The following is a 10,664-nucleotide window of genomic DNA, read 5'->3' on the forward strand; positions in this document are numbered from 1 at the left end:
ACCCATTAAATAGAAGGATAGAAAATGAGGCTGAGAAAAAGTTCCTGTAAGCATGGTGATAATCTATGAGAAGGAAAAGGCACTTGTGAGATGGGCAATGAGACAAGGAAGAATGTAAGTGAAGACAAACAAGACATTAAATTTCAAGCCAATAAGGAGAACAATACATGTATAGCTGCAGTAAGACAGTGGTATCTCCTTGACAGCTGAAAATTCTGGAAATGGTTACTTACCCCTGATGGTTTTCAACACCAGTAATTTTGTTTTGGAAGCGTATGCCTTGTAGAACCTTTATTTCGGTTAAAACCTATCTATTTAATGCCATTTTTACTATTTTCCACCAAATCCACATTTTCTAAGACCTTGATCGTGCCACCCATGATATGGTTAACCATGATATTCCTCAAGACCACAACTTTTGTTTACTTTGATTACAGGCTGGAGCTAAGTGTAAGATTTTGTTAAAAAAAAAAAAAAAAAAAAAAAAAGGAGAGAGAGAGATTGGAAATGGGACACAGGTGTCCCCACAGAAGACAGGGCACAAGACTGATGCAGAAGAGGTTTGTGTTAAGCCCCAGTCTACTATCTTTGACAGTTCAGAGGTCATTATGAGGGTGTTAATGAAGAGGAATTGGACCCTGACATCAGAACTAACTATGAATCTTTATTAAAATTCAGTGCCTTTCCTTTTTTCAACAAACAAAAATAATAGGCTGTGATGTATTAAGTTCCCAGGGATAATGTTGCTGGACCATGGACCACACTTTGAGAAGCTTGTTTTGGAGTCTATTGTGGGTATGTGGGTTGGACTGGAGATTGGAGTAGGAAGGGGGATGAGTTTTTGAGCCCCAATCATAGAATTTGGATTTTTTTAAATTAATGAACTATACTTTTATTTATTTATTATTAGCTACTTTCTGGTTCCTTTTAGGTTTAAATTGTATATATTTATGAGGTAAGTATGATATTGCAATATGTTTATATAGTAAGAAATTATTACATTAGGATATTTAACATATCTATCAACTCAGACATTTACCATTTCTTTATGTTGGGAACATTCAAAATCTTCTGTATAAGTTATTTTGTAATATACAATTAAGTGTTGTTAACTATAGGTATCTTATTCTGCTATAGAACATTAGAAGTTATTTTATCCAACTTTCCCTTTAACCATCCTGTCTCCATCCCTCCCTCCCCAACATCCTTCCTAGTCTCTACTTTCTCTCTACTTATATTGGGAAACTAGAAAGTTGACCTCATAGAAGAAAGAACATTTGGTATTTGTCTTTCTGTGCCTGACTCATACTTAGTAAAGTAATCCTGCCAGGAACCAATTTGCAATGAAGGATTGAGGATAACCCATCCTAAGCAAATTAGTTAGGCAGACTAACCTGGTCCCATAACAAAGTTGCCTATTGAAACAGAGTTGATTTGGCATCTATCATTCAGGTTTGTATCCCAGCTGAGCCCAAAGACTCAGGTTTGAGTCAGTGGGAGAGCAAGTGAAACCATAAGATCTGACAGCCTTGTTGTCTCTGAAGATTGCTTAAGACACTGCAGGATAAAGTGGAAATGCTTAGCACCTTGCCAATAGAGGCTAAGATAGAACTTCTGCAGAGACCAAAGCCTGGCTTCAGTGACTCAGGAGTCCCAGTGAGGCATTATGCCCAAACAGGAGGTGGTTACATGGATGGTTTCTCAGCTGAAAATAATAGCTTATTTTTCTATATCTTAATCACTTTGTGAAAGGACTAATATCTATTGAGAATAGTCATTCTAATTAATTTCCTGTAACTGAAGCCAATTGGATGGGCAAGAATACATCTGCATGCTGGAATAAATGCATATATGACCCTAAGAGCCTTCTTTCTTTGAAATACCTATTCATTCATTCATTCATTCATCCATCCCAACACTAAGTCTCCACACCAGACATTACATGAGGAGGTAGATCTAAGATCTGCAAGATATAGTCTCTTGGTCAAAGAAGGAGGATAGAGGCACATAAATTTCTAATAATGCAAGGTGAGAAGTGCTGAAGGAGGGATTCATACAGGAGATGTAGGGAGCAGAAGAAACCAGTAGTTCTGTGTGAGGCTATTAGGAGGAGTTCTGCATTGCTGAGCTGGATTTTGTAGGTAGAGGTGAAGAAATTGAACAGGAGGGAAGAAGGGTCTTGCAGGTACCTGAGCAGCATGAATGATATGACAAAAGTGAAGCCCCATCTGAAGGAGAGTGAGTAATTTTTTTTGATTGGGGTAGAGTTTGAGTAGCTGGAATAGAGTATGTGGAGGGATTTGGTAACAGATGAAGCTGGTGCCATATGCCACAAATATTTAGGCCACAGCCATTCAAAATAGGGATTCCAAGTGCTCCCAAGGAAAATTAGTCTTTTCTCTAAATGTCTCAGTGTACTACTAAGCAGCCATCCTTTGGATATTTTAAATTTAAATCCCTTATGGCCTTTAAAAAGTAAAAGATAATTATGTATTTTAAAGGATGCTGGAGTTGGAGGTGTACCTCAATGATACAGTGCTTGCCTAGCATATAAGAGTCCCCGAGTTTGATCCCCAGTGCAACAAAAAAAAAGAAAATTAATAATAGTAATAAATAAAAGAGATGTTATCATTTAGAAGGAAATTTTAGCACTGTAATAATTTTATTCGATGAGTATTGTGCATCTTTACTCTTTCTAGGATAGAGAATATAATACAAATGAAAAAGAAATGTCTGTAGGATGAACATTGGGCTCTCTTCCTAGGTCTGCAACCAGCCAGCTATTGACCTTGAAAAAAATTACTAAACATCTTTGGGCCAGTTTCTTGTCTCTGAAATGAGCAGATGGATCTTGAGATTCCATCCGGCTCTCACAAGCGTGGAATGTGTCTGACAGACAAGATCAAGTCTGTCATGCAGCTTGAAATCAAGGAAAGGAGCAGCGATCAGAAATGGCTTTTAGGCATCCAGGTTTACTAAGGCTGATGGGAAATCCCCAGGAATTCTTGACATCTCCCTATATCCGCCCCAACAGCAATGCAGGAAATCTAGTCCACTATCTTCAGTAGACTCAATGGAATCATTTCCTTAATGAAACCCCCCTGCAGCCCCATGCACTGAGCCAGAAGCTTTCCTTTCAAGCCCTCCCTCAAATACCCCATTCCTCCCATTTCCTTCCCTTTCCTCAATCTGGTATGAAATCCAGCAATTTAATCAGCAGCATGCAATTTCCTAGGTACCCAAATGTGTGAGGACTCAACCATGATCCTGGAAAGCATTTGGCAGGAGGTCTCATTCTACAAGCCTCTTCCAGAGTAAAACCAACAGAACAGAATGGACTGATCTATCAAATTGTTTAAAACCAGTGCAACAGATGTTTTTTACACTTTTTAGCCACTCATCGTAATATTTTTACTGTTTGTGATTTCAAACTCCCTCTACTATCTACAATGGCAGCTACACTGAAAAGTGATATTTACTTGATATTACCAACATACCCTGAACCAAGAACCTGATACTGTTTTCTATATTATCAGCAGGCTTTGCATTTAACACCCCAGGGCCAAGAGACTTCTCTCACTTTCTCCATCCCCCAACTTCTTCCACAGTCCCCCCCACCCCCCCACCCCCGCCCCCGCCCCCGCCCTGGGCTTTTAAAAGAATTTTTTTGTACTGGAGATTGAACCAAGGGGCAAACATCCGCTGAGCTACATCCCTAATCCTGTTATGTTATTTGTTCTCACCTTGCCAAACTGCCCAAGCCATAGTAACTATCAGCCATAAGTTTGCTGTGTAGAAGCAATGTGTTGTATAATCTTCCTGAAGGGCACTACGTCTTTTTTTTTTTTTTTTGGTTGATATAAAACCATTTCTTTTTTCCTTTGGTGTCATACTGCTTTCAACTTCTATATTACATTCACTCAGAGCATATTTTTAAAAAGGTTTACATAGTTTTGGGGAGAAAAAGCAATTATTTGGCTTGCTTTTTAAAAGTCAAATGAAATAGGTTCCATTTTTAAACAAAGGGCTTAGTAGCTCTGTTGAAACCTGGAATTCTTTGTAAATAAAGCCATTTTGATCAAATAAAGTGTCAATTTTTTTATCAAGAAATGCCTGGGGGCTTCAAATAACAAATATCCTTATAAGACTTAATGTGACTATTATAAAGGAGTATCTCTGTCACAGACTTACACATTCTACTGGTGAAAAAGCCCAAGACCATTAGGTCCACTGTTATAGGCATCTTCAGACAGCTGATCTCCTGCAAAATGCTACCCAGTGAAGACCATGTTAATTGGTCAGTCAGGTACATTCCACAGTGTGATTGCTGATGGCAAGGAGAACCCAGTTTATCCCTACAGCCAAAGCATCAGATGATTATTCTCCATTTTATATATAAGTAAGGTAGGAAGAGATAAAAGAGATGCGGGGTTTAGTCTGTTTCATGGAAAAAAGGAACCTTAGAAATTGACCATTTATTCTAATTCCTGCAGTTTATGTATAAAAAACAAAACAAAATCTACTTGGTGATCATTAGAAACTACTTAGTCCATTATAGAATTTTCAACAGGAAAATTAAAAAAATGTAACAAAGTGCTAAACTCAAAAGAAAAGTAAAAATATTCAAGGAACTAGAATAGGCAGTGACCTACAGTTTATCTGTAAAACGATCTATGAATTGGGAAAAAAAAAAAAGATGGGGACTGCCTAAGGTCCTAAATAATTAACATGTCAAAGATGCAATTTTGGAAAAAAGTATGACTTTATAAGCCTCAGAGAAAACAACAAAAATTACCACATAAAATAAGCTAGTATGAGAGATGTATCATATTCAACTTAGAAATAGGTATTATTTTCTTGTACATTTCAACCTAATGTTATTACTGTGGACTTGCCTCACAAAATTCAGTTTAAGTGTTTCCAATTAGTTATGGTAAATTGTAAATGTCAGCTGCTAATGAACTAATGAAACGGGGGTGGAGGACAAAATCCTAAAGAATCTGTGACTTTAATCAAGGGTGTGGTGCCTTAAAAGTAAGAAAATGAGACACCTCTAGAGAAAGATGACTGATTTCCTTTATGGAGAAAGTGATCACAATACTGAGGACCTGAAAGTATCTGAATTATGAGTGTCTCTTTATTCTCTAGGTATCTGGAGGGTAACTGGCACGCTTTAGGAGACAGATGCATTGGGCTAAGGGAGGTAGCTCAGTGGTACAGGCAAAATGCAAGGTCCTGGGTTCAATCCCCAGTACCACAAAAAGAAAACAAAAAACCCCATAAATTTTAGGAGGAAGATGCATTACCTATTTGTATTAATAAACCTCTAGTTATTTTACATGCCATGCATGCACACACAATATTGATAACTGATACATATTTAAATATAGCACCCAAAGGGTCACAGACTGGAGCTCACATGGGTAAGGGTGACTCAGGATGAATCCACAGGCAGAAATAGGGGACCTCTTTCTGGCCAGAGAGAGCTTCCTGATAAATTGGAAAGTCTTATTTAGAAAGCAGGTAGCTGATTATTTTACTGAGATGTTTCTAATTCAGCCAGAGAAGCTGCAGTTTTCAAAGACGCATTTTACGGTGACAAACCTGCTTGCTAACAGAATACTCCCGAAGCAATCAGGTAAGGGAGTTCACACTTTGTCAGTTTGTCTCCCTTTCTTCTCACAAATGTGAAAAAAAAAAATCAGAAAGATTTCCAAGATTCGTGTCCAAATAAATTATAATCTAAACGACAAGACGATCCCACTAACATTTCTTGTAAAGCTTCCACCAATCTAAGATGCTCCTAAATGCAAACAGAACTATGCTTCATTAAAGTCCACCACCGTTTTGAAAAAAATAAAAGTGTGTGAAGCAGAAAATCCAATAAGGTGTTCCGATTTATCTTGCATTTTTGGGTTCAGAGAATTTACCTAGATTTACATTTACCTATGAGACTGGGAATGTTAAGTTCTCTGAGCAATTACATTTTAATATAAGCAACTTTTCAAATTAAAAAAAACTATATTTGTAAGTAGAAAATGTGATCTTTCATTTAATGTAGTTATTTTAGCACCTTTCCCAGCTTGTAGAGAGTTCCCAACCCACGCCTTTCCTCTGGGTTTCTCAGCTTCTAAATAGTTGCAATTAGATCGGTAAAACTATCTAATTAGTCTTCCCGCTGAGAATATTTGTTACTGCTTTTTGGGTTTTGCAAGTTAAAAAAGAAAAAAGAAAAGAAAAAAAAAGAAGTTTAATCTTCTGACTTTCCTTCCAGGGAGTCATTACAATGACTTATTTCGTGGTACTGTACCTTTTTCCCACGATGCTTAAAAGAAAGGCGCTCCAAAATCTGGCCCTTTGCGCGCAAGGAGAGAGAACCAAAGGATTCTAGATCACTTAACCCCACTGAGCAGAAAAGACGAGTCCCTAAGTCCCCTCAAGCTTTGACCCCTTAAGGACGGCGGTCTCCACACTAATTGTTCTTAAAAATCTGGCCCTTGACCGTTTCAGCGCCTGTTTTCCAAAGGACCGGAGAAGCTGACTTAAGAAACGGTGCAGACCTCAACGATTCCTCAAACAGCATCTTTTGGTCCAAATTGTCCGCCCTTTCTTGGCTCGTAATTTAAAGGATAAGCTTACAATTCCAAAATTTAATGGTACTTTGGGCCTTGGTTGGTTAGGATCACGCAGTCCACGACCTGGGCTGGACCGCGCAGCCCGCCAGCTACCGGCAGAGGCCCCACCCGGTGGCTGCGCACAGCGAGCGTCTGGGAGGAATAGGCGCTGCCGAATGTTCCTAGGGTAGTCTGACTCGAGGGCCCCAAGTGAGTCCAGGAATAACAAACTGGCCCTCTCGTGATCTGTCTGTTCCCCGGAGACACGCGACCCTCTCCAAATTGGTTTCTTCTCTGTAGGTCTGGGGGCTCGAGGTCATGGCCAGTGCCCAATATCGCCAACTCCCCAGCCTCAGCACAGCCCTGGGCAGGCTCACCGGCGCTCGGGAGCCGCTCTTTCCAACTTCGAAGGACCCTGCGGACCCGCTCTTGGCGGCTTGGGAGCAGGCTCTGGGTGCCAAGCAGGTCCGGTGTGTGATGCTTCCGGTGCCCAGAGTTTCGATGCGGGGAGCGGGGACCCCAATAAGGAGCCGGGCAGGGGATCAAGCGACTCCTGCCGCAATCCGGCAGCCCCAGCACAGACCAGAGCGCGGCGCCACGCGGGTGTGGGCGGTGATGCCCGCTAGTCCCCCGCCAGCTACAGGGGTGCCGTGGCCCCAGGCGTTCCCGCTGCAACTAGTGCCCCAGGTTCCCTCTGAGTTTCGCTTCTCCCGGCTGCAGCCTCGCCTCCCCGCGTGCACCTGGCCCTGGCCCCAACGTCTCTGCCCCGTGGCCGCAGCATCCCAGCCCCGCTCGGCTCCAGGGCCCGATCGTGCCTCACCTGTTAGAAGCAGACAGCCGAGCAGCGCGCACAGCAGGACCCCGGTGTCCCAGCAGCTGACCATGGTGAGCGCGACGCGGCCTGTTCGCCCTGTGCCCGCGCTCCCCGCGGCCGACGACTCGACCGCCTGAGCCGGTCCTCCTCTGGTGCTCCGCGGCTGCCGGCCCGGCGCTCCTGCCTTGCTCCACGAGAGCCCCTCTCCGCGGCTCCCGCCAGGAGACAACCACTTCTCGGGTAATCCTCGCTGTCCGGCGCCCGTCAGCCGCTGCGCTCGAGCCCCGGAGCCCGCTCCGAGCCGCCGCCGCCGCCGCCGCCAGGGAGGAGCCGCGAGGAGTGTCCGCCTGGCGCGCTCCGAGCCTCCTGCGGACCTCGATTAAGCAGAGCCGAGGGCGGGGGCGATTTATAACCTTTCCCCAGCCCACTTCCTACCCCGGCACCTCCTTCCAGTGACGTCAAGGGGTCCCCCACCCCTCATCCGCCTCCCCACCTACCCTCTTCTTCCTCCCGAGCTCGCTTCCCTACAGCTCGGAAGAGGGGCGGGGGCCGCCCAGGGTGGGTGGCCCCGGGCGGAGAGCGCGTGGGGAGGCGCTGGCTGTGCGGACCCGGGAGCGCGGCGCTGGCAGGTTCAGGGTCCTTGCTCCAAGCACTCCTGCCCCCGCCCTCCTTCTGCCCATAGCGCTCAGGAAATCCTTACCGGCTCCCTCCACCCGGTTTACTCAGCTCTGGGGGCCGCCCGAAACTGGGGGGGAGATGGGGCTGGAGCTCCACTGCCAGGCCCCCGGGGCGGGAAATCAGTTTCAAGGGAAGCTGACCGCGCCTCCGCGACGGTGTACTTGGCACGAGGAGCGAGGCTCAGTCGGGCCCACTCCCCTAGCTTGCACTGTCCCGCCGACCCTGACCCAGCCAGACTGTCCCAAGACGTCTAGGAAGGCGCCAGAGACCCTCTGCACACGGCTGTAGACCAGGAGCGTCCGAGAGAACCGGACGCTTGCCTGGCACCTTCGGGAAGACTGCGGGCGGGCTCAGGTCCCCAGGGAAGTCGTCTGTGTCTTTTTCGGCCACACTGATGCACCCGCCCAAGTCATTTCCGCAACCCTCTGCTTCCTAGAAGCAAAACAGGGAATAACAAGATACCTTTAGAAGGCTGAGGCGTGAAACTGCTCCTTCAACATGTAAGGGCCGAATACGCGAACTTTATTTCCTAAATGCTCAAAAAGAAATCTTTCTGGTGGCAGCTTGCTAGCAAGATGAGTGAGTCTGCTGCTCTTGGAACACAACCCGGTGAAATTAACTTGAGGCACTAGATCATTTGCGATGACACTAATTTCACGTTGTTACTCAATTATGTCTCCATTAGCTCAAAGGCTGAAGTCGTCCCAGGCACCACGGAGCAGCCCAGTCTTGTCCTTGTAAATACTGCAGGTTTAAAACAGTTCTATTGGAACCTACTTGATGGCCATCATAAAAGGAACTGTGATGTCTCCTGAACGGAGCTAGTGACTCTTCCTGAAGGACTGGACTACCTCCCCACCTTGGAAGATTGGGCAACTTGAACTTGCCACATCTCTGGGCAAGGAGAGGCGGTGGCCACCTGCAGCTCCACACAGGCAATGTTTGACCAGGCATCTGAAGCAGCAGCACCTGAGGCACCATCTCTAGATTCCCGCTAGGGAGCTAGTGCTCCCCTTTGGCTTCGGCATTCTTCGCAATTTTTTGGTTTGTTTTTCCATTGACCCTCCTTACTGCTCCTGCCCCCTTTCTCTGCCATCAGCACACCTGGTTGCTCTAAAACTACTTAATTATCCATAGAATGTCTGGCAGCTGAGCCTTCTTCCAACTGGTTCCCAGCTCCCACAGTCTGGGACACACCCTCAGAGCCAAGATGTCCTTCTGCCTCACCTCATACCACTTGTCACTCCCACACCCTCTTTCCAAGGAAAAGCTGACAGCATTGCTCTTCTGTAGCACTCTGCAGAAACCAGGTATTGTTAGAGCCAAGAACAATCCAATGCTGAGATGTCCTTGAATCACTCATTGCTGTCTAAGGGGCTTGGAATCTAGGGAGGAATCTGTCAGATGAAGAAGCCATGCAGTGCCCAGCTCACAGTGCTGGAGGGGCATGGAGTCCACCATGGGTATGAGAAAAGGTATGACCTTGTGCAGGGGAAAATCAAAGAGACAGGCAAGACACAGCTGACTGTGAAGGAAAAGGGCTCATAATACAACCCACAAAGGTTTTATTTAATATGTTTCTTTTTTTTTTTTCAAATGCTATTTTGGTATTTTTAAACACAGACATTTCCCAAACCTGCTGCCAGAAATGAATCCACTTGAGTTGGTGAAGCCAGACAGGTATTTGATAAACAGATCAACTGATCTTTATAATCTAATGTGGTCATCAACAATGCTAATGCATTGCTTAATTATTTAACCCTAATAAAGTCATAGTCAAATCTAATTTAGGATTATGTGAAAATCATGCTGCAGAAGGTATGGGCCTTCACAAATTTGCCAATTATTCTTTTGAAAAGCTGAAGGCTTTTAATTATAGTCAGCAATTTCTTCACCACTACTTCTTTTGTGAATTTTACTAGCCTTCTATAAAGAACTAAAAAATGGCACAAATTGTTACAAGGTTTTGTTTGTCATTTCATTTTCACTTCGATATGGGGTATAGCTCTCAATCCTGTCCCTGAAAGAGATAATACCTTTGAATAATGGGTCACAGGACTCTTCTAACTAAATCACTCATGAAAGAGGTTGTATAGATAATACTGATGGAAAAGATCAAATTCAACACGCCTGGTGGATATAAAAAGCTATTGAAGTAGACTATCTGTTTGCTTCCTGCTCACATACAAAAGAACATTTCATCTTCTGTTTGGTTAGCAAAACCAGACACTCTCTCTTGTTATCAGCTACAAACATTCTCTTGAGCTTTCTTTCTCGCCCCTATTCAGGAGCACGCTGTTGGTACAGCCAACAGCTTTAATATTGTAGACCGAGTAGAAGTGGTGGAGCATCTGTGTCAGAGACAGAAGGGAGCCCAGGCCTAACTTTCTACAACACACCAACCATGGAGCAGCTCAGCTTGCAGAAGCTGAGGCTCAGTCAGGAATTTCATCCCCACATGGGTTTGGTAGCTGGATGCCAAAGCAAAAATATACAGTGTGGCTGCAACAGTGCATAGTGCAAATGTGTAGGAGGACTAATAAGAACCAAAAGATCTT

At 44.3% G+C, this 10,664-nt stretch overlaps 1 protein-coding gene across 1 annotated transcript in view; it reads right to left on the reverse strand.

The window, feature by feature from the left end:
• The window catches only part of Flt1 (fms related receptor tyrosine kinase 1), a 176,588-nt gene extending 168,588 nt beyond the window's left edge, over window positions 1-8,000 (reverse strand). The window contains exons 1-2 of the mRNA XM_026388407.2: window positions 7,926-8,000; window positions 7,435-7,802 (exon numbers count right to left, since the gene is read on the reverse strand). Of these exons, the coding sequence (XP_026244192.2) occupies window positions 7,435-7,498 (64 nt within the window). The 5' untranslated portion in view covers window positions 7,499-7,802; window positions 7,926-8,000. The remainder of the gene's footprint in view (window positions 1-7,434; window positions 7,803-7,925) is intronic.
• Window positions 8,001-10,664: the final 2,664 nt, after the last annotated feature.

The sequence above is a fragment of the Urocitellus parryii genome, chromosome 2, assembly GCF_045843805.1.
Source record: "Urocitellus parryii isolate mUroPar1 chromosome 2, mUroPar1.hap1, whole genome shotgun sequence".
In the NCBI taxonomy this organism is placed as follows: Eukaryota; Metazoa; Chordata; class Mammalia; order Rodentia; family Sciuridae; genus Urocitellus; species Urocitellus parryii.